Here is a 24,755-nt window from a genome sequence, read left to right on the forward strand (position 1 = left end):
CTCTTTAAACATTGATGTAGATGAAGAGAAATCAATGTCACAATACTCTTCCTTTACAGGTATCCCCATGGTAGATTGCATCAATTCCTTGTTCACAGAATGTAGACTAGATTCATCAAGCAACAATATTTTCTTTGTCTCCGGATTGTATCTTTCGATACATTTTTTTTACCAATTTTAGCCCTTGCACAACCATGGGGAATCTGATAGCTTCGAGTAATCGGCTTTCTTTCAATTTTTGTGTAATTGGATGGATGAGTTGGGTATTAAGTCTTCTGTGCAGATCACCCAGGTCGTAACACTTGAAGGAAGTGTAAGAAAAGTTCTTCAACTCACTCTCCAATCCAACCAGAGGATCATACCCTACTGCTCTGATTGCCATTAGCTTATAGTTTTACACCGGGAAGACAAATTACATTGACAAAATAGCTGTTATGACATGAGAAACTCTGTTTGGCAGAAATCCGATCATATAGACCCAAGAATTTGAACGTTAGCACCACATGAATGTAATAACTCACAACCAATAGTCGTAATGGTTAGATTCGCAATAAATCAGGTAGATTAACGACACTTTAAATCATTTTACTTCTACCCATATGATTATTCATAAATCCGATGAACATAAAATTCATTGAAATCTCCTATAGTAGTGAGATTATTTGCTTACCGAATTGATTGGTTCTAGGCTCTAGCTTACTAGAAGCTACCTTACTAGAATTGATTGGGTATTAAGTCTTCTGTGCAGATCACCCAAGTCGTAACACTTGAAGGAAGTGTCAGAAAAGTTCTTCAACTCACTCTCCAATCCAACCAGATGATCATACCCTGCTGCTCTGATTGCCACTAGCTTATAGTTTTACACTGAGAAGACAAATTACGTTGACAAAATAGCCATTACGACATGAGAAACTCTGTTTGGCAAAAATCCGATCATATAGACTCGGGAATTTGAATGTTAGCACCACACGAATGTAATAACTCACAACCAATGGTCGTAATGGTCGGACTTGCAATAAATCAGGTAGATTAATGACACTTTAAATCATTTTACTTCTACCCATATGATTATTCATAAATTCGATGAACATAAAATTCACTCAAATCTCCTATAGTAGTGAAATTATTCGCTTACCGAATCAATTGGTTCTAGGCTCTAGCTTACTAGAAGCTACCCTTTTATCTTCGAAATACAGCACAAGGGTTTGCACTAAAATTCTTTATGTGTGGGGAAGGAAGCACAAACTTATCTTTCCGTAAGCTTGCCTTTTCTTTTGATTTGGGATTGCATCATGAGAAATACTCCTTCAATGCCTTGGATACCTTATTGCTTTCTTTTCTGTACAAAGCTTTCCTTTGTTATTTATCTCATTTCTTGGAGAAATCACGAAATGAATTTTTTGCCTTGAGCACTTAGACAAATATTCCCTTTGTATCGGGTTTGCACTTCACAAATTACTCCATCAGAAACAATTTTGTGGTATCTCCAAGAATGTCTTTGCATCCAGATTTAGTATTTCTACATTTTTACATCTTCCGGAACAAAAGCTTCATATTCTCCTTTTAGGCGGAAACTATGGTCGAGACATATGTTTCCCGAAGAAAAAAAAAAAGGAAATATTTCTATGGATTTGGTCGCTATTCCACTTCTTTTCCCAGTTTCACTTCGGAAATGAACTTGAATATGTTTGCTTCCAAAGGGGAAGCATTTAGATTGATAGAATTTTGTTCCTCTACACAATCAGATTCTGACTTCAGATCTTTACTCTGAGAGTTCCATAGCTTTAGATTTTTGTTCTTCAGATCTTCTCACTATGAATCAAATCTTCAAATACACTTGGAGATTTCACCATTACTTTTGGTCCTCAGGATCTCATCTAATGAAGTGCACTAGCAACGAGAATCCAACCGCAGGGGGCCAGAATCCGGGAGAAACACCTTGCTAATGATAGGAACAAATTGTAGAGAAAAAAAAGCTTCCTTCTCATCAGGACGAAGACATAAACCCACCCAACCTAGATCACCTAAGACCTTTTGTAGCAGGCTCCTCTTGTACTCTTTTGTATTATAATAACAACTCCTAACAGGGTTCAAGCTTCTAACAAGGCCTAGTCCTCTAACAAGGGCTGCTACACTATACGGACATAATAGACTCCTAATAGGGTCAATATCTTTCACAAGATACTTTTGATTACTGGATCATTTTGTGGCTACCATCCCCACTGGGGTTATCCCTTGGCCAAGGTTTCCTTAGTTAACAAATAATGGTGTTATGCTTATGTTTACTTTTCAATTTGATCATCTATGCAAGTTTAAAGATTTTAATAATATCCATAGTTGGACAATAGTTTGTGGAACACTAATTCACCCCGCCCTCCTTAGTATTCCATATTTCTAATATGAAGTGCCCTTGACATGGCACTAGATGCACTTTGCTAGCTATCAATGAAGCATGATATGTGACTCATAGCATAGCTGAGATCAAGTGTAATGGTGGTGAGATAGATTTAACTGTCCACTAGTCTATTGAATTTGGATTCATTCTCAACTGGAGAACTAGATTTGGCCAACAACTTTAGACCAAACTCCACAGGTGTAGATGTAGGTTTGTAATGTCACATTTTGATTTTGTCTTTTAGATGCCATGCGATTGATCCCAAACCTCAACACCTAGGTAGTAGTGGAGAAGCCCAAGGTCAGTCATGTCAAAATAATGGTATAAATTCTATTTGATTCCTTGAATCAAACTGCCAAACTGCCAATAATTATTAGATCAACATATATAACTAGAAGGATGATATTAGTATTTGCAGTCTTGACACACAAATTTGAGTAAAAAAGACTCCATGCACAAGGAGCTTGTATTATGCCATTGAGTACTCACCAATTTGAGTACTTGGTGCTCTTTACTAATAATCTTGAATCAAGGAGGCCACATCATGTAGACCTCTTCCTTTAACTCACCATTCAGAACAACACTCTTGACGTCCATTTGATGGAGCTTCAAGCCACACTGAGCTGCTATGTCTAGAATTAATCTTATGGTGCTTATCTTTGTTGTCCGACCGAAGGTCTCCTTGTAATCAATTCCTTGACGCTGAGAGAAGCTTTTAGCAATGAGACAAGCTTTGTAGTTATCCGAAGTACCATGACCCTTGTATTTAACCTTATGAACACATTTTTATCCAATGAGGTTTTTCCCTAGAGGAAGATTTGACAGTTACCAAATATTATTTTTCAGAAAGCTGTGATGTTCAGTTGTCATAGCTTGTTCCCATTCAGGTATCGCTTTTTCGTTTTTTGTATGTTTGAGGCTCATTGGTGCAGGAGCACCTAGGGGTCCTAGAAGGCCTAACATGCCTATAAGGCATGGATGATTGTGATGAACCCAACTGGCTCACACTACTGCAATGCTAAGTAATATGTATTCTAGATGTTCTTTAATACGCAACTCCTCCTTCTTAGAAGTACAAAAAATCAAATATTGAAATATGTAAGCAATTATCTCCAAACAATAATGCCAACTATCACTATATGATTGGATTTGCCATTAAAGGTTGACAGATTATTGTTTTTTAAAGTGAAATTCTCAACTAAATATGAGATGAAACTCGAATGTTAAATTTACAACTCACCCAAAATGCCAAATATTGAGAATGTGGAGCAGCATTAATATTTTGTATATTCAAATCAACAGCTGCCAACAGTATAAGAAACTATGACTGAATATTATGAACCTGGCAATGACAATGCACAGTAGGTAAATGTGTATCTAGCTTCCCTCCAAGACAAATTGCAGGCCATGAAATTGTAACCGCAGCTTAGAAAAATGAACACTAACAATGGTGATTTGTTGCAGCAGATGTAGACGTCAAATGTGGCATTGAATCAGACAGCCCATGGAGCAGTTACCAGGGCGTTGGATATGCAGCCTGATCCCCTAACTGAGAGATGCCTAGCACAAGGAAAGGGCACCTGATTTCCCAATTAGAGATTGCCCAAAATGCAGGAGAGAAGGTGTCCGATTTTGTAGTGAATAGGGACTCCAAGAAGCTGTGATTCTAAATGCTCAATGTGCAGACAATAGCAATGTCCAGGAGCAGGTATGATGGCGTTTGAATGCAGACCCTCCAGTGCCAAATTGCAAAGAAATAATGACGTCAAGAGCAGATATCTCAAGGCATCCAAATAGCAGAGATAGGGGCACCAAATCGCAGGTAGAAACCATGCCCAACAGCAGGAATATTTGGACGATTGAAATCAGAATTCTTAATCACCAATTTCTCCAGTGAAAACTATGCCTCCCAACAACAGTGACCACAATATAGGAAGCCTCCAAAGTCAGATTGCAATTACTTCAGCTCAAATCCATTATACTATAACAATGAATTGAATTCACAAACATAGTTCATATCCTCACAAGAGATAACCAAAAAATAATAGACAAATTGATGATCAGTTCTTCATAATGGAGTCATATTTATACACAATTGTGCAAACCAACTTCTTCTTCACACTTCTCACTTAAGAGGCTTCATCTTTACAACCTCAAATTATAACATGAAATAACCTAAAGTAACTTTTATAATTAAAGCCTCATTAATAACTTGACAAATATGAACTCCATCAATAATATGCTCAATCAAATGCAGATGATGACCAACTGCTTGTGCCTCCACTGCATTGCTAAATATAGAAACCATCCCAAATAGACTTACTAAAAATAGCAAGTTTTCCTCAGAGACCCTCAAAACATACCGCCAACTCACGAGGGTTGCCATGATGAACTGACTTAGCCAATTGCATGGACTTGCTAAAAACGGGAACATTACAATAATGTAATCAAGGTCAAATATGACCTAATTTCTGTAATATGGCATGGAAAGCCAATGAGTGTAATAGGTTGAGTTGATTGACTCAGCAAGTCTTAAATTGGCCTAATAAGGTTCATATGACAAGAATATGCAATAATGGTACTAGGCGGTGTAGGTTGGGTATTTGGAGTTATTTTTGATGTAAGGGAACCAAACATAACATTTTCAAGTCAGTGGGAAAGTTAAGATAAGATAAGATAATGATATTAATATCCAACAAAAGGTCTACGGGACTAGAGGATTACAACAATGAGGCTGAGAGCAGCAGGAGCACACAAAGGTGTCTGAAAATAAATACAAACAAGAGAAAGCAAACAAAGAACCAGAGAGGAAGCCAAGAGAGAGACTAGGAGTCCTTTCTAGGCGAAAAGAAATCAGTCACTAAATGATATGCATGCCGATAAGTAAAGGTCCTGCTTTGTCTGTGGCCACTCATAGAGGAGTGTCGTTGGCGCAAATAGTCGGTATGGGATTTGATGCATCTGGAATGTCTGGTAGATCTAGTGGAACTAGAAGGCCTTTTCACACCACACAAAGGAGATAATGGTTTGAAAAAGGCAGTAATGAGTTGAGTAGATGAGTGTCGATGCAGAAGTAGTGACTAGATCATGCTATCATGGAGCATAGTGGCCTCTTGAAGATAAAGTGCAAGACAATGCTGATCATAGTAGTTGGAAAAATCATAGAGAGAGAAGCACTCTCGGAATAGACAGAAAAATCTCCCCTTGATCTCATAATAAATAGGGCAACGAAAAATGAAGTGAGTCTCAGTCTCCACCTCACCCAAAGTACAAAGCCCACAGATCTGCTCTCCATTGTCAATATGATGGTCAGTCTGAACCCAAAGATGGTGAGAACCAACTTTGAAAGACCCCAAAGAGATATGCAGGGCATGAGACCACCTCCGAGAAAGGTAGCTAGGACAAACAATAATTCCATTAGACATCTCCAAAAAGTGCTTCGCGTAAAAGGCCATCCGTGGGCGTAACCCACTAGGAGGGTTAACCTAGGTAGTGGCAATGTACTGTCTATAAATGTCAAGTTTGACATGCTCATTCAACTCCTGCCGAGAGGGGAGAAGATGAGTCGGGGGATCCAGCGAGAACTGAAAGGGGGGGAGGCGGTCAATATCAATATCAATCTCAATCGAACTGAGCAGTGAAGAGGCCTGTGCATACCAAAGACGTGCGCGAGAACCAGATTCAGCACTCACGGTAGACAGACGAACAACAAGCTAAATAGGAGTACGGATTACAATCACTAGCATGATCCGCAAAACCACGAAGACGATGGAGGAACCAAACCAAATAAAAAATGGCCGTGAGACTAAAAGGGTGAGCATCAAACTTAGCAAGAATGACACTATGAGGAGTGAACCTGTGAGATCTAATGATGCACCTCAAAAATAAATATTGAACCCACTCGATCGAGGCCCAATCAGAACCAAGAAGAGAAGGGCCCCAAACCACAAACCCATAGAGAACAGTTGGCCTCACAAGAGAGCAATATGATAAAAGTTGTCAAATTCAAATTTGAATCCTGACGGCTAGTTAGGCCAGTTAATAGTTTTGATAGGTTTGGCGGTTTGGGAGTTAGATTATGTTGTTAAAACATTGTTAATGCATGCTCATGCCTATAAAAGGCTCATGAATGTGTGTAAAGAGAGAAGAAAATGTAATGATCAGTTTTGATAATATACTTGAATGGTTTCCTACAAATTTATGATAGTCTTGTGCATTTCCAACCATGTAGACCTTTGATCTTGCCTCATTTTGGATTGGATGAATGATATAAATGTCTTGACATTGTTTTGATTCCATTTACAATCTACCTTGAAGTTTTTAAAGTTGTTTGCATAAAGGAATCAGATTGAAATGTGTATGATTGGTTATTTTTGTGAATCGCAGTGCACACATAGACTCATTCCATTTTATATCTGTGTGGAATGAGTCTAGTACCATGTATTATAGCCAACTACACTAACATGATTGCAGTAATGCAGTTTGGAAGGAAGGTGATCACCATTTGAAGTAAAAGTGCTTGTTCAGAGGTGTAGTGCATTTGGTGCCAAGTATTGATTTGGAGTGTTTCTCTTAATGAGGGTGTCTTTTTTTGTTGGAAGGTGTTAAGACACATTGAGTACATGGTGCAGGATCCCTTAATTCTTGAAGTGATTGGAAGGCTTAAATTTAGGAAGCCCTAGTTTCATTTTCCTAAAAGGGAGGGTTTCTTATTTGGGGTATCAAATGGGAATGACACTTTGAATAGGTATGAAAATCTTTTGATTGAAAGGTAACTCAAGTTTCTTTCATGGTTTGGGGTCTTCAGAAGGAGTATTTTAAGTTGTTGCTTTGTAAATGAGGGCAAATTAGGCCTAATTTGAGAGTTGCAGGGTACTGGTCTGGGATGATGGTCCAAAGGAGTCATAGGTGAATTTTAGATGTGTTATGTAAGCCTGAAAGGAGTATCTGAAACTGTAGTGTATTTGCCAAGTTCTTTCGGAAAGTTTGGAGTAAAGCAAGAATTACCCACTGGATAGGGCTAGTAGGCTTTAGGCCTAAACTGTGTAGTTTCAAGTTAGGAGTTGTCATTCTGCAAAAGGCAGGTACAAATTTTTGAGAAAAGGTGTTTGGGGCATGTTGAGGCCCTTAGAAAAGTAGGGACAAACCTCTAAAGTTAGAAACCATGTTTGAGTGGTTGGGTGCAATCTAATGAAGGGAGAAAGACAAACAAACCTTGGGTTTAGAAGCCTTAGTTGTACAAACCAAGTTTTTGTTGGTGTGTACTAATTTATTTTTATCAAAGAAACGTGAATCGGAATCGGATCGGAATCGGCAAGGTCGAATCGAATCGTGAATCGGCAATGAATCGGCAATGAATCGGCGATGAATCGGCAAATTTGAAAAAACCCGTTAAATTTAAAGATTTTAACAATTTAAAACTTATTTCATGCACCCTTTATTGAATATAACTTAAGCACACAATAACATCATCAAATAGAAGTTAAAACTTAACATACATAAACATGAAACATAAAATCCATCACATACGTAACTATGTTATCTAAGATTCTAAAATGTAAATTGTAGGCTAGCTGAAGTAAATAGAAATCAAATGATCATAATGATTTAAATCATAGAATGTATGTAAGATGATCCATAAGACATCAAATCATAAATTTATGTAAGAATCTAAGATGAAGATCCATGAAAGTTTGAAACTTTGAAACATATGTCTATCAATGATTCAGTATCAATATCTGTAAACAAAATATAAAAACAAGGCTCCAGCTCAAGCCTCAGGCTCATAGTCATCATCATCCTCAACATCATCCTCAAGCTCGGCTACAGCCTCAGCCTCAGCCTCTGAGTATCCAGTCTGCCTAGTAGCAAGGCGTCTAATGTAGGTCCTAGAGGACTGTCGAGCCATATCTCCCGCATATAAGATGGGCTCACGAATGTCGCTAGGGCCTGTGTCTGTGCGTGCACGTGTGCGTCTACCAATGCCTGAAGAACGTGCTCTAGCTGCCTCAGCCTCTATATCCACCTGGTCAATCCACGCACGGTCTTCCTCAGTGAAGACTGGATCTACAACCTCTGTGAGCCACTCTGATTCTGGATCAATCTCCTCCAGAATGATCGGAGAGGAGTCAGTGCCCAAAATCTGTCTGATCCTAAGATGGAGGTTGTAATGAACGAAGACAAGATCATTCAACCTCTGCACTGTCAACCTGTTTCTCCTCTTCGAGTGGATGTGCTCGAACATGGACCAACTGCGCTCACATCCAGAAGCGCTGCTTGGCTGACTCAGAATACGAATGGCAATTTTTTGAAGTTTTGGGGTTGTGGCCCCAAACATTTGCCACCATCTATCTGAAATAAGGGAAAATAAAAATAATTAGTCTCATTTACAAATTACAAATTACAAGTTAACTCTAAAATTACATAATCAACTTTAAGTTTAGAATCTAGATTCATGAACATTGAATATATTATTTAATTTTTACCTGGCTGTATTGTTTCCCGAGCATCTATGGCTACCCTGCTAGAGAAAAGTGGCCCTTCTTTATTATTGAACTTATCAAGCTCAATAATTGCAGCACTGCTATCCTCATTAGTACTCAACCTCTGGATCACTGTATATAATCCGGTGAGAACCTCCTCATCCGCCTTGAAGTCAGGACGGAAACGAAATGCCGAATTCAAAAAGTAAGCTGCTGCATGGATGGGTCTGTGGAGCTGATTCTGCCATCTCCTATCAATGATGTCCCAAATAGGGGCATACTTCTCCTGCACTCCTGCATACTGAGCTTTAATGGCCTCCTTGGCCCTATCCATGCCCTCATATATGTAGCCCATAGAGGGCTTCTCCCCATCAGCAGTTCGTAGAAGAGATACAAGAGGCTCAGTGGCCTACATATAAAGTAAAACAAAAATTTGAGTCAAAACTTAAACATAGAATAATTCAATAATATAAGGTAAAACTAAATCATTAAACAATTAGCATAGTAAACTGTAAAATATTAAATGTTAAATTGCAATAAAATTACCTTAAGTATTTCTCTAGCAGGTTTCCAAAAACCATCATCATCAAATATGCAATCCACCACATCTATCCCTGCAGTGGTCGTAGCATAGGAAGATGAAATCCACTCCCGCCCAACAAACATGCTCCTCAAATCATCCCTTGATGTCAACAAGGACTGCAAGGTGATGAAATTCGAGGCAAACCTCGTGATCCCTGGACGAGCTAACTCTTTGTCTCCTGTGTACTTCCTCATTGTGCTAAGGACAAATGAATGATTATAAATAAACTTACATATGTTTTTTGCCCTTTCCACACATGACTTGACCCACTCAAGTTTGCCAATTTCCTCCAACATGAGGTCAAGGCAGTGTGCTGCACAAGGGGACCAAAATATGGTGGGGTGCCTCTCCATCAAAAGTTTGCCTACAACAATTTTAAGATAATTAGAAATTCAAATTTCAAACATGTTAGAACTTAGAACTTAGGAAACTTAGAAATTCTAAGTTAGAATTAGAAAAAGTTCAAAATTCAAATAAATTTATTTTCAAAACTTAAAAAGTTAAAAGTTTACCTGCAGCAACATAACTTGCTGCATTATCCGTCACCACTTGCACCACATGTTGTTCCCCCACCTCTGCTATAACTTCCTCAATAACCTCACATAAGTATGTGGCGTTTTTTACATGAGCAGAAGCATCAATGGATTTGAGGAACATGGTATATCCTACAAGTAACAAAACAACGATTTATAATTACTATTAGCAATCAACAAATCAAAATTTGAAATAGTCAATCACGATTCAAAATTATGTATGTAGGAAAGTAGAATGATCAATCACCTCTACAGGATACAAGAAAATTGAGGAGTGTTCTTCCCCTCCTATCTGTCCAACCATCAGTCATGATGGTGCAACCCTTTTCGATCCACTCCTTTCGGTTGTCCTCAAGCTCATGCCTCATATCCTCAACCATTTTCTCCAGGAGGTATCCACTCAACTCAGCCTCAGTTGGGGCTTTAAACCCCGGACCACAAATGGCAACTGCATCTATCATGTTCTGCCAATAAGGAGTCCTGTCACAAATAGATAATGATATTGATTAGAAATTTAGATGTCAAAAACTAAAATCATAAAACAAGTAGATATAATTAAAGTTTTACTTTTACTTTTAACTTTAACTTTGAAGATAACAAAGAAAAAAGAATCAATTACCTGGCTGCAATAAATGGAATGTTGCAAAAGTACCAGAATTTGCAAATCTCTTTTCTGGCAGCATCATGAATCTCCTTGTTCAAACCCATGCCCTCAAGCGTGGGTTGGGAGCCAGGAGTAGTGCGGGGCACAAAGTAACTATCCATTCTGCTTTTTCGCACTCTAGGCCGCAATAGGTTGGTGTTGGACTCTGTCTTAGTATGAGACCGACTACCACTAACACCCACATGAGCACTAGCACTAGGATGAAAAGGAGGCCTAGAAGAACCCTCCCCAACACAACCTATGGATGCGGAAGCTGATGCAGATGCACTTGCAGATGTAGATGCGGTTGCGGATGTGGGAGCACGGGAGCCAATACCTCTTAACCCTTCAAGTTGCATTTTCTTAGTCAACTTGTCTTGTTCAATTTTTTCTAATGCCACTAAACAAGAGCGTTTTGCCTCAGCGGTTTGTTGAGTGCAAACTGTGACATCATGGCCAGGTATGCCAGCAATGTGGTATTTCAATCTATAGATACCTCCCGAATTTATTTTTTCTTTGCAAAATATACATTTTGTTTGATATTTGGTTCTCCCAGGAAACTCTTCATTATATTTCCAGCATTCATCTTTTTTACCCATTGTGGAAATTGGAAAATGAAAGCAAAGGGCTGCTGCAATAAAAAAATTCATGTAAAAAATCAAAGTTTGCAACTAATAAACAAAAACTACAAAACAACAAACCCTAGTTTGCAATTTAGTAAAACTAAAAATAAAAAACATTCAAGATTTGCAAATGAACACTAAAAAAATTTAACAAAAAATGCATACTACACTAACATGCAAAAAAAAAACCAACACTTACCTCTTGCAAATGAGTTGAGGAGTGTTGATATTGACTCCTTAATGCTCCCAATGCAATTTATGGCCTCCCCAAATGGACTTCTGATCTCTTTGGTGCTCTTCCTTCTTGCCGGTTGGAAACCTATGGATTCTCTTTTCTCTTCTTCTCTCTCACTCTTCCTCTCTTCTACTCATACTAAGCAAATAGAAGGCTCTTTAGGGTTATAACAAAGAGGAAAGTCAACTTAGAAAGCAAATAAAACATGTGTTTTTTTTAAAAAATTGAACTTTCTATCCTTGCTGCCGCGGCCGATTTCTGGCGATACCCGATGGCGATTCTGGCGATTTTTTCCATGAATCGCCGATTTTGGCGATTCAGGCGATTCATGCGAAAAAATCGCCACCAGCGATTTCCGATTCCAAAAAAATCGGGAGACATGAATCTTATCGCGATTTCGGCGATTTCATGGCGATTTTTGGAACTATGATTTTTATAGAGTGACTAAGTTAAACGGTAGAAATAAAGTGGTCAGTTTATTGGGCCTAAAGGTGATTATTTTAACAAAGGTGAATTTAAATATAACTTCTCATAAGTGAGTATAATGTTATATTTTTCAAAAAGTGAATGTCAAATTGAAAATATAACATCATATTTTTAATTTGGGTTGTTGCACCTAAAATGCCCACTTTTTAGGCACTAAAACGGGCATAACTCTTGATTGACAACTCTGATTGACCTCTAGGTTAGACCAAATCGAAGGGAAAAATGAAAGGTATGACATGAGCAAAACCAAAATTCAAAAGCAAAGAACAGAATGTGAAGGCTTCAAAAATCAAGCAAATGCTCAACAAAAAGCAAAACTAAAAAGACTTGACGAAAGCCTTTAGTAAAATGATTCATTATATCAATTGGTATTGATTGGTTGATCAATACTAACAAATTAAATAACGAACTAAACTCAGAGACATGCGAAACTAAGTTGAAAAAGTTTCGTATTATTACCTACATTTTGCGGTGACAAAATGCAGGACAACAGCTGGCTTTGTCTGGGGAATGTTACTCATTTGTTCTTGGAAACAAAGAGTGACATAGAATCCAGTTCTCTAAGTGCCTTTATCCACTCCATTGGGCTATAGAGTCAGGTGACCAAAAACAAAAAGAAAAGTAACGCGACTAAAGCAAAAAAAAATCTAATAAAACAAAAATGTGCAAGCGCACTTATTGAAAACAAAGAAAAACCTACCTAATTAAAACTAGCCAAAAATGCAAATTTTAGATGAAACCATTTACGGGTTCAACAAAATAGCTACCTTTTTCCAGTAGCTTTTAGTACCTTGCATGTTCACATGCAACATCATATTGATGGAAGAGATGGAAGAATTCACCTTTTTGAGATGAATCATGTGTATTGCTGCTCCAAAAAAAGTTCATGAATTGAAATTGCTCCTCCAAAATTGAACACTCTTTTTTGACATCTTCTTTGATAATATTTTTATGTTCAAGTACATGTGGAATCTCTAACTTTTCATTAGCTTCCAACCAAGCAAAATATCAAACTGGATATCCCCTTGATTGAACAAATTCTTAGTTCTTTCCAACTGCAATTTACTTGATTGGTTCATCAATCACCATCACCTTAGGATGACCAACAAAACCTTGCTCATGTGATTTTAGTGATGACATGATTGTATTGCCTGCCGCAACATACTGCTCACAAACTTTTGACTTGGGAAAGTCTTTATTGTTTACCAGAAATTAATTTTCAAACTCTGGGGTAGAACATTTATGCAAAGTGTTCCCAAGTTCATGACCTTGAGACACAAATACATCATTTTCAACTTGGTTTGAATTTGCTTGTATGCCAATTTTTATGACACAACCATCTTGAACCGTGGAAGAAATTTTTTCTTTCCTCATCTTTTCATCACAAGCCTTTTGAGACTGTGTACACTAGATATGAGAGTCACCAGCTATGTCTTCTTCTTTTTCTTGGAAGAGAATAGCAAGATCACTAGCTTTAGATACCTTTGCTAAGGGTGCTTCAATTGCAACAATAGAACTATGAGGAATAGTTGGAAGAGGCCTCCTTGGTGGTCTCTGCTACCTTTGCTAAGGGTGCTTCAATTGCAACAATATAACTTTGAGGAATAGTTGGAAGAGGCCTCCTTGGTACATCTTTATGAGGAACAAAGAACATGCCTTGAGCTATTTACTTTTTGAGGGCAAGAATCTCATTTGCTAATCTCTGCACTACAGGATCCATCCTTGTATTGGAGGAAAATGAATTAGAAGAATAATAGCTTTCTTCAAACTCGCTACAATTCTTATCTCCCTAGCAAGAATAAGATCATCTTCAATTTCACTCGCCAATGTCTGTGCAGCTCCAAGAGTAGATGGGGCTTCTCTCCTTAATAGAAAACTGACTTCAAGAATTTGAGCATTGAGAAAGAAACACTTCAAATTGGCAGTTGTAGGTTGAGCAACAACTGGAATTCTCCATGTCAATTTGTTGAAATGAGCAACAAATTCACGCATAGGCACATGAGATAACTTCTTCAACTGAGCAAGTTGGACCAATAATGCATGAGTATCTTCAGGAGACTTGAACCTTTCTTTAAACTTGGCTATGAGGGTAGCCCAATTTGTGATAGTACATGATGGTAAATGATAAAACCAATCAGTAGCCACACGTTGTAGAGTTTCCATAAACAACCTAACAGACACGTCCTCGTATTCAATAGCATGAACACTGCATACAATGTAGAAAGAAACAATATGTTGATCAAAGATGTTGTTCATTATCACCAAAGAACTTGGGAAAGTTCTATCGTGAGCCATCAGGAAGATCATGTAGAGGTGGAGCTAGATTCAACAGTCCAAAAGCATTTCCCCAGGGACCTTGGGCCATTTACATGTCCTTGGTAAATGCATGAAACAATTACAATGAAAAAGGACACGGGTATGCTTCAAATGAAAGCATGAGACTCTCAAATGCACGTCGTATCCCCAATAGAGTCTCCAAAAAACTGTTGGGTGGATATTTTGCAATCAACAGTTTTGGGTAAAAATTCAGTCGCAAAATAGGATGACCAGCCACAGCGTGTGAGACAGAGTCTCTCCTATCTTAAAGGGAAGGCTCTCCCTTCTCACCGTTCTTTGGATCAACTCAAGATAAGCAAGAAGTTGAGAGATTTTAATAGAATGGGTGTTACCAATATCCTTTCTTCTTATCTTTCAAGAAAAAATCCACTTATTTGTGGAGCGAGTAATGGTTAGGGTGAATCTCTAACTACACTTCTATCAAGAGTTGGAAACAGTGATACTGATAAACCTTTACTAACTCAAAGGCTAGCTAAAAATGTACCGCCTTGGCTCGAAGTCCAGTCGTACTTCTATATGGAAAAAGCTTTACAATTAGTGCACAAAGACTCCTAAATGTAAGAATAATTTAACTATTTTATTAAGGCAAAAATATAAGTTACAGACAAAGCTTCTAGCTATACACTTTCACAATTGCTCCAGGTCAAAGCTTTGGCTTCAATTGCTTCTTAACTCTTTTCTATTCAATTCACTAGATACAATTATCAATAACACAAGATAATATGAATCAAAGACAACTTGGATGAATCATAGACAACGCTTACAATTCACACAAATAACAATCTCATTTAGTCAAAGTTAAGTCTCAAATACTCCTTTGTATTCACTTTCTCTCAAAATAGTGCTAACACAAACAAAGTTCTGCTGACACAATTTCTCCAGAGCACTCTTGCATAAAGATAATGATGATTTTACAATGAGGGGGCACTCCTTTATATAGGCAAAGAAGTTGAGAAAAAGGTGGAAGAAAAAGTGGGAGCAACTCAACCAACTTTGACCTAGTCTAACTAGAAGAGAAAATATAGGGTTACATGCAATTGCACATGTAACTTGCATTACATCTTTTGCATGCACATGTAACTCGCATTACATGCAATTAAACATCTTCATGTAATACATCCTCTTCAATTACAAACATGAAAGAAGAAGACGAAGAAGAAAGATAGAAGAGAATTGAACAATCCTAGAGATTGTTCTGAAGGGCCTTGTACTTGGCTATGCAATCTCGGATGATCACAGGATCGGGAGTTCTTGTACTTTGTACCGCTGCATTCACGTTGATAACCATGGTGTTGTGTCTTTTGATAACCTCCGACTCTCTTTGATGAATTATCCATTATCATTTGAAAACTTGATGTGATCAAACTTTTCGCATTCAAGTTGTGAATTCTTCTTTTTAAATCAGCACAAACTGGAGTTTCTGACACTTTGAAAGCCTTCGTGATGATGTCCGGATGTACACTCGGAACAACTTTCTATCAACACCTTTAATTCTTTATCTTTTTTTTTGAGGTGCTTAGTGCATGGGAATGCGTGCAAATAGAGATTGCTGATTTTCAAAAAGTGACTTGGGCTTTCAAGATGTCATTGCACAGAAAATGGATTATATGTAAATGCAACATGCAACAAGGGATAAAGGATGAGATGGAAAGCATAAAAAGATGTGGAAGCATGTATTTGCTCATGGAGGCGCGAATGCATATGGAGAGGCGAAAATGAACTTTGTAGATGCCTTTGAGGAGAAGGTCAAAGTACATGGGAAAACATGCACATGACATCTTTTTGACTTTTGACTTTTCAAAAAGTGACTTTTAATCAAAATCAGATCTTTTAGATGCAATTACACATAAGACATTACGTTTAACCGTGTCATGCGAATGGAAGCGAAAAGTGAGATGGGTGAAAATGAAAGCTGAAAATGAGATTACATGCATGTGCGGATGGCGATGAGATGAAAAACATGTAATTGCATTTCATTGAGTGAGAGATGAAGTGTTGTGACATGGAAATGGAAATGGAATGTGAAAGATGACAATGCTTTCGCATGTAATGAAGCAAAAACAAGTTCTTGGGAAAGAACTTGTAATTTCTCCAAGTGGAGAAAACCGACAAGCAAACACAAAACATAAAAGAAACAATGTACCTTCGAAAATAACTCAAACATGCCAGGATGCAATGCACTTAAAAGCTCAAATTCGAATTTGGAGTTTGGGGAAATTTCAAAAGTGTGAAAATGAGAGTTTTCATCATTTTTAAAGGCAAAATGCACTTTTCATGGCATATATATGGACAAATAGCAATCATCAAGCAATAATATGCATGGAAGTAGCAAGATAAGCATGAATTGATGAACAAATTAGAAAGAGTCCACTTACATGAAGAGTAAGTGCCAAAAATGAAGGAGAAAGAGCTAAAATAGAAAATTTTATAGACTTAAGACCAATTCTCCCTTAAATCCGGATTTTCAAACAACCTTTTGACTTTTTTCGCACTTGCATGTAATGGACATTCAATGGTCGAATTTGACATGAAAGTGTCAAATAAAGGGTCTCCAAAGACAATATCATGCATTTAAAACTCAAAAACAATCCCTCTTGATCAAAGGTATGGGCTGGAAATGCAATTTTTTTGAGTTTTTTGAACAAAAACATGACATTTTTGTGCAAGAATATGGCCCATTTTTGCAAAAACGTGGCCAAAAAATGCATGTTTTAAAGTCATTTTTTGCTTGTGAATGCAAAAACGACTTTCCCAAATGGATATACATGGATTCAAATGCAAAAAAGTGACTCCAAAATGCAAAAAAGTGGATAAAAACCTCAATTTTTTGGGCGTTTTTAGCAAAAACGTGATTCATAAAAGGCATGAAATGAATTCGTTTTTGGCGTCTAAGTGCAAAAATATGAGCCAAGATGTATTGCAAATGAATGAAGATGCAAAAACTCCTCTTTTCCTTGGAAAAACGTGATTTGAATCACTCAAAATAGATTTATTTGAAGATTTTTCCAAAAACATGCCCTTGGAAGGAGTTTGAAAAATTGTTCTTTAGCAAGATAAATCCATTTTCAATGCTGAAAAATCCGTGGCTAAGCAAAAACGACCCTATTGGAGAAAATCTCATAAGTTATGAGCAAAAATGAAGGTATTTGGAATTTTTTAGGATTGATTTCCAAAAACAATTTCCAGCATGTTAAATCCACTCTTGATGCAAAGAAAATCATTTCCAAGGAAAATCGTCTTGAATGGAGAAGATTTCATGCAACTCCACCAAGAAAATCTCAAGTTATGAGCAAAATTGGGTTTTTGGAGGCCAAATGCATGCTTTCCTTTCCAAATTGAACCTTTTTAGGTGCAATGCATGTTTTAAAATATGTATCAAGTGAAAATAGAACCTTTTTGGGTGCAATGCATATTTTGAAATGCACTTCGAAGTGAAAATTGGACCTTTTGGAGGGGAATGCATATTTTAAAATGCATCTCACTTTTTAGATGCATAAGCATAAAAACTCCACTTTTCATAGCATGGCATCAAAAAGGTCCACTTATGGTGAACTTTTGATGTAATGACATAAAAAATGTTCACCAAAGTAAACTTTATATGCAATATCATGTAAAAAGTCCACTTTTGATAGTTTTTATATGTAATTGCATATAAAATATCCATTTATGAAGCCTTTAAGTCATTTAATTCACTTAAATTACAAAAATGTTACAAAATGGGTCAAAAACAATATTTATTTGTCATATTATGAAATATAATACATAAACATCATTTTAAACTAACATTTAAATAAGTATTTGATTTTTAAAACCAAAAATTAAAATGAAACTATATAGTTATATAGTTACTTTAAGTGAAAAATTAAAAAGTAACTCAATTTAAAATTATAACATAAAATGCACTATAGTCACTTTAAGTTATAAACTTAAAGTAAAAGTAACTTAAAAACATGACAAAAAGTGAGTATAATGTTATATTTTTCAAAAAGTGAATGTCAAATTGAAAATATAACATCATCTTTTTAATTTGTGCTGTTGTACCTAAAATGTCCACTTTTGAGGCACTAAAATGAGCATAACTCTTGACTTACAACTCCGATTGACCTCTAGGTTAGAGCAAATCGAAGGGAAAAACGAAAGGCATGACATAAACAAAACCAAATGACTAAAAACAAACAAAATCAAAACTCAAAAGCAAAGAACGGACTGTGAAGGCTTCAAAAATCAAGCAAAGGCTCGACAAAAAACAAAACGGAAAAGACTTGACGAAGGCCTTTAGTAAAAGGATTCATTATATCAATTGGTACTGATTGGTTGATCAATACTAACCAATTAAATAACGAACTAAACTCAGAGAAATGCGAAACTAAATTGAAATAGTTTTCATACTGTTACCTGCAAACAACAGGTACATAACATTTCTAGCATCGTTGCCTAGTATGAGCCTAGAGGTCTCGAGGTGACAGGTGAAAGGATGGAGATCTAATGGGTCATACTTTTGACCAACAAGTAGAACAGACACATCGAGGAGGAGGAAGTGACTTGGGAGGATCAGTAGACACAAGACCTCATTCAGGCATGGGATATAGCGGTTGACAAGTTCATATGGCGAGAGGCAAAGCAAATGGATCTTTCCACTAGTACGGTATAGAACGAACTCATGGTAAATGAAGCAATGCACAATCTCCTAGGTGGCCTTTTGAGACTACTGACACATAGGGCGGTGGAAGTAGAAGAAGAGGCCATCCAAAGAGAACAACAAAGACAATAAATGCTTCAACGACACCAAGAAAGGAACTAGTGGGAGGATGAACCTCGTGACACAAACAAGTGCCACACATCCGGTAACTCCAAAAGTTAATGCCTGTCTTGCCGCATAAGGACAAGAAGCGCCATAAGGAGACATAACCAGAGCAAAACGAAGCTAGAGTGAGATGATCCTTAGGAATCCAACAACAAATAGAGACAACAAAGGTTGCAACGCCTTACAAAAGGGTTGTACAACTCTCACAACCCTAATGAGAATGATAGTGCCACCAAGGCAGAATTAATATTTGGTACTATCCCGAACAAGGTAGACACAAATAGTTGGGGTAGTGAGTTGGGTGGGACAGAACCATTTGTGCACTTTGAAGCCAATGATGAAGAAAGAAAGAGGTAGTCAACTTATTTGAGAATACAGTAGGTCACATAATGGGGTTTGCCATATCTCAACAAAGTAAGAATAGGTAAAATAGAGTCAAAGACCCCAGGAAGGAGAGAGTATCGGTACCACCAAGGTATATAGGAAGATGGTGGGAGAATGGAAGACTCACACCCTGACGGTGTGGGAGAAGTACTAAGGGGGCATGGAGGAACAATTGACCCCCCTAATTTCTAGCACACAGGGGGTACCAATCAAGGTAGAAAAATGTAGAACACTCCAAACAAAGAGAAAATTTCCAAGTTTAATGGTGATAGATCTGAAGACCCAACACGGTATTGTAAGACATGCATTATTATTTGGGAGGCAACCATATAGGGGGATCAAGACTTAGGTGAAGGTCTTTCTCACCACCCAGCGAGGTATAGCTATTGACTGGTACACTAACCTTCCAACCAGCCATAAGATGTGGAACAATTTGAAGAAAGCCTTTGAAGCAGAATTTGAGTTGTTGTGGGATGATGATGAGGTAGTAGTGGAAATATAAAAAACATGCCAAGGAAAGAGCAAGAGTATTTAGGCCTACTATTACAAGTTTAAGGAGCTCATAGGCAAGTTGGAGAATAAGATGGATTAAAAAAGAGGTGGTTCATAAAGGGTTTAACTCCTTTCATTTGGAAGAAAATAAAGGTGGTGGCCCCCTTGTTACATCCCAAAATTTTGACCTAATTAAGTTCAATTATAGCCGTTGAGATGATTAGCCTAAAACCATCATTTTCTCTGATCATGTGAAAAAGGAAGTTATAGTGAATTTTGTATTTCATGTGAACTTGATTGTTTACTGTTATTTTGTATAAATGCTTAGTGAAGATGGTAGTTAACTGTTGCTCGTCACATATTTGATAATGGTAGTTAATAGTTGCTTGTTATGTTTACTAGATCATGGTAGTTAGCCATTATTACATTTATCTATGAAGAACTTGTTATTATTGTGGAAATGTTGCACGGGTGGTTGAAGGAGCAGATGAAGGGGAGAAAGCATTGCTAAATAGGATTTAAAGAATAGGGCACTACTCTCTCCATTTGTCTAATCGTCTGCTATGGCCTCTAACTGCCTTGGCAAGAATCTAGTGATGCTATAACAAAGTACATACATTGGACATGCATGAGCTACTTGGGCAACATATAAAACATTTATATATTTAAACATAATCAAAATTCGTACCTTTGTTGTTCTACGTTGGCATCCTCATCATATATATATATAAAGGCATGATGCCACCATGATATTAAATCTCCAAGCTCCTCTCTATTAACTGTAATATCCCCAACATTGGCCATTGGGTTTTCAGATTATTCACTCTAAAATCTACTCTAAGTTCTTACAATCCAAAACTTGTATTCATTTCTCTAATTGATCTGGATGGAATTGTATAGTTACATTATTCTTCTTATGAATCAAGTTCTTATAAGTCATTATCTTTGATGTCATGATATGAGTAAATACGTAGATCTTGAATATGTGGATCTAAGTCTTGAACACTTTTTTGCTTGACTTGTGAGAAGTACTCAGTGTTATGCTTCATCTCTGTTTAGTTTCTCCTTTACATCTACATAGACCTTTGCTATATCTTTTAGGTTTCTCCTACCGCAAAACATTTTCCTTTTTATCAATTTTGTATAGTTGTCTTCTATGACTTTGAACTTCATACAATTGTGTATCTATAAATAGACTTGAAATGCTCATTATATTTGGTTGTGTTATTTACTTCTCTTACATCTGTTTTATATTTCCGTTCTGCCTCTGTATGTCTCATATTTATCATTGTGTTGTGGTTCCGCTTGGGATTGGTTCCTTGAAATCACTTCACTATTTACCTTTGGCGTGATATATTCCAGCTATGTTATGAAATGTTGATTTATTCTAAAATTGTATTACTTATGACGATTGATGGACTCTTCCCAAACCCAATTTCTAATTCTTCACCTCCAATGGACATAAATGCAGATGTCTGCAAATCTTCCTTCCTTGACGTATCTTAGTTTGCCTTTGTTGACTGCTAATTCTTCTTAGAATATACAATTCAAATTTGATTCTATAATTATGGAGGTCACCGATAATCTTCTATTTTAAATGGGTTGATAGGATAAGATATTCAATTTGTCTTCCATGGAGTATTCAAGATCTTTCTACACTACCCATTCCAGAGGAAGGATGCATGGATTTTGAGTAAGATTCCACACTAGTGCTAATTCCTTTTTCCTGCTCGATAAAGCTCCCCATCACTCCACAACCCTTTTCTTTTGTAAGTAATTCTGTTCCTTTTGTTAGAGGTAGATGTATGATGATTAGCATGTCGATATCTGTAGACTCCCTTATGTTTACGTAATTCCTTCCTTGTTCTCTACTGCGACTCCTTGCTACATTGCTCGTTGGGACAACTTACATTTACTAGTTTATACGTCAGTGGTTATTCCTCAATGTCCGCTTGGTTACAGTACTAATTCCTTGGATGAATTCGTGCCTTCCAATGCACATGATTTCTTCTTCTATTCCATCTGCCTTTGTTCTCTATTCTCCATATATATCCCTTGGACTATTCAACATTGTCTTTCTTACTCTTCTCTGCTGTTCCCCCATATCCCCTGAGTGATTGGTAAGATTGTATTCATATATCTTTGTTTTTCTGGATGAATTGTTGCAGTGAACAAGACGTGTCCTTCCAAAATCGCCTCTCTTCAACTCTTATTAATTCCTTCAATGGTTATATTAATTAATCATCCTTAGACATATATTATTGATTGTACCTTCCCTTAATACCATCTCAATTACGTGAGCTATCAACCTATTGATATCAGATCATTGTAGTTGCTGGCCTCCAATCGATTTAGAGTAGGAATATTAATATATTGTATTATTCTTTATTGTTTATTTCTTAAAATTCTATATCATTGTTTGTTCATAATTATAATAATTTATATTTAATGTTTGATTTATAAAATATTAGATTAGGTTGTAATATTAATTATTATATTATTTAATTATTATTATTTGTACTAATAATATATTATAATATATTTGTATTATTTATTAATTATTTTTATAATCTATTTTTAGTTACTATTAATTATTAAATCCAATTTTGGAGGGACATTACATTAACGTATGTATAAATATATACATGCATGTATATACATGAAGAGGATATGAGGTTAAGATAAATCATAATTCTCTGAATTATGCACGTAAGTAGATATGCGTATTTTAATAGGTATGATCTTGGACATAATAATAGTATGATGACATTATTTTGTAAATAATATATATATAATTATAGATTTCTTCCTTTTAATAACTCTTCTAAGGAGCCCTTTGATATTTGTTTTTACATTGTAAATCTCCATGAGAGACGTTGAATACATTTGGTGCCTCTTCTTTTTGAATCGTTGAATTCAAGAAAATCGAGGATCTTGTTTTTAAAACGGTTACCTTGGGCCGTGGCATTATATTAAAACTACTCACATTGCCGAGGATGGCATTCAGCCTTTCTTTCCTCTCGGCTTCTTTTACATTAGAAGATGAAGCTTCATTTACCTCACGGGATTTTACATACCAAATTGCTAGTATTTTCTCTACAGTTCTGAACCACTCAAGACTTCTTGAGTCTCACTAATCATCAATCAGGTTATGTTGATATCATTTACTTTCATTCTTCTTATTCAAAAAATCAATGCCAATAATTATCTTGATGAATCTAAACTTGCCATTGTTCCTCAATCTTTTTATGTTTCAATGTTGAAAGTGAAGTATAAGTACTTGGCTCATGTCTACCAGCCTTTCTTGTTCTTTCTTCATAATTAAATGCCAGCTATTTAGTATTAGAAATAAGTCGGAATGCACAAGCATGACTCTCATAATGAACAGTTTTGTGTATGTGAAACATCTTATTTTGTGATTTATGATTCACCAAAACGACTTAATGCCAAAGTAGTTTCTATCTCATGTTTTCAGCCGAGAGTCAGCAATGTACTGCTAATGGAGGAATTCCATGCTTAGCAACATGATCGATCACCAAGGATTCGCCCTGGTTAGAAAGACCAACGAAAGAGGGTGAAGAGGTGGAGGAGATCCTTGTAAAAAGGAAGAACAGAAATCAGAACTATCATACATGATAAAATATATAGTTAAACTCTAAGAATGTCCATGTAAGCTCATGTTGCCCAATTCGTATACTCTGTTGTCAAGTCGAGCAGTGGTGATCGGGTATCATAAAAGCCATCTAAATCCTTGGCCAAGGTCGTTAAAGACATGCTTGCCTTCTATAGATCACATGATGTCGGTGGTGCCAATTAATCAGGCATGCCCGCCTATTACTGAGCACACAATCCAAACACCAGTATTGTTTGGATGGCTGGACTGATAGTGCCCCAAGCCTAACCTCGAGGTAGCGAGGGCCTTTCTTGATAAAAGATTGTGTGGAGAAATGATAAGGTCCATGGTTGAAAGGTTAAGCCTAAGCTAATGCTTCTCCTCTTACCCGAAAACCGAGGCTTGCACAACATTGTAAGATATCTCAATCAAATTATGTATGTTCCTCTTCATTTCCTTATTATGCATTTCATTTTCTTGTAATTACTAAATATCATAGAATTGATTGTAACAAATGGCTTTTCATAACAAAATAAGATGATATAAAGAGTTTTCCACAACAAATTATTGAACAAATAACTGAATTCCTTTTCATGGAACTTTAATTGCTTTTAACTACCAACAATTAAATAATTATAATAACGATTAACTGAAACAACTATATCTATGATCAACTGTAATAACTACAATGACAATTAATTGAAATGATTGTAACAGTGATCAATTGAAATAACTATAACAATGATCAACTGAAATAACTATAATAATGATTAGCTGAAATAACTGGATCAATGATTAATTGAATTAATCGTAACAATGATCAACTGAAATAACTATAATAACAATTAACTATCTTTCATACAAGTAAAGTAATTGCTTAACATGAAAAGAAGGAAAACATACAAGTAATATCTAGTGAGTCTTTAGTTGGTTGTGCAAGCCTCGACTTTCAGTAATAGGAGAAGCATTGACCTGATATAATATGGAAGGAAAGATGATGTCTTGCTGGACGCTTAATCAATCCGCCTCACTCTTTGTAGGAGAGGTCTTGAACGCAAATACTAGTATGACGATTGCTCACGATTTAAAACAAAACATTAGTATAAACTAAGAAATCATGGAAGGAACAATGCAATGGTTACTAA

The 24,755-nt window shown here is 36.6% G+C and overlaps 2 protein-coding genes across 7 annotated transcripts in view; one reads left to right on the forward strand and one right to left on the reverse strand.

Annotated features, from left to right (window-relative positions):
• Positions 1-24,755, forward strand: part of LOC149554623 (zinc finger matrin-type protein) — a 170,107-nt gene that overhangs the window by 137,899 nt on the left and 7,453 nt on the right. The window lies entirely within an intron of this gene.
• LOC149554624 (uncharacterized) lies at positions 7,975-12,664 on the reverse strand. The gene is made up of 6 exons (XM_089833567.1): positions 10,613-12,664; positions 10,241-10,473; positions 9,973-10,125; positions 9,424-9,824; positions 8,881-9,286; positions 7,975-8,746 (listed from the first exon to the last, which is right to left on the reverse strand). The coding sequence occupies exons 1-6, from the start codon at positions 11,284-11,286 to the stop codon at positions 8,166-8,168; spliced, it is 2,448 nt and encodes an 815-aa protein (XP_089689693.1). The 5' UTR covers positions 11,287-12,664; the 3' UTR covers positions 7,975-8,165.

This window comes from Cupressus sempervirens, chromosome 5 (assembly GCF_028749045.1).
Source record: "Cupressus sempervirens isolate cs-2001-9-10 chromosome 5, ASM2874904v1, whole genome shotgun sequence".
In the NCBI taxonomy this organism is placed as follows: Eukaryota; Viridiplantae; Streptophyta; class Pinopsida; order Cupressales; family Cupressaceae; genus Cupressus; species Cupressus sempervirens.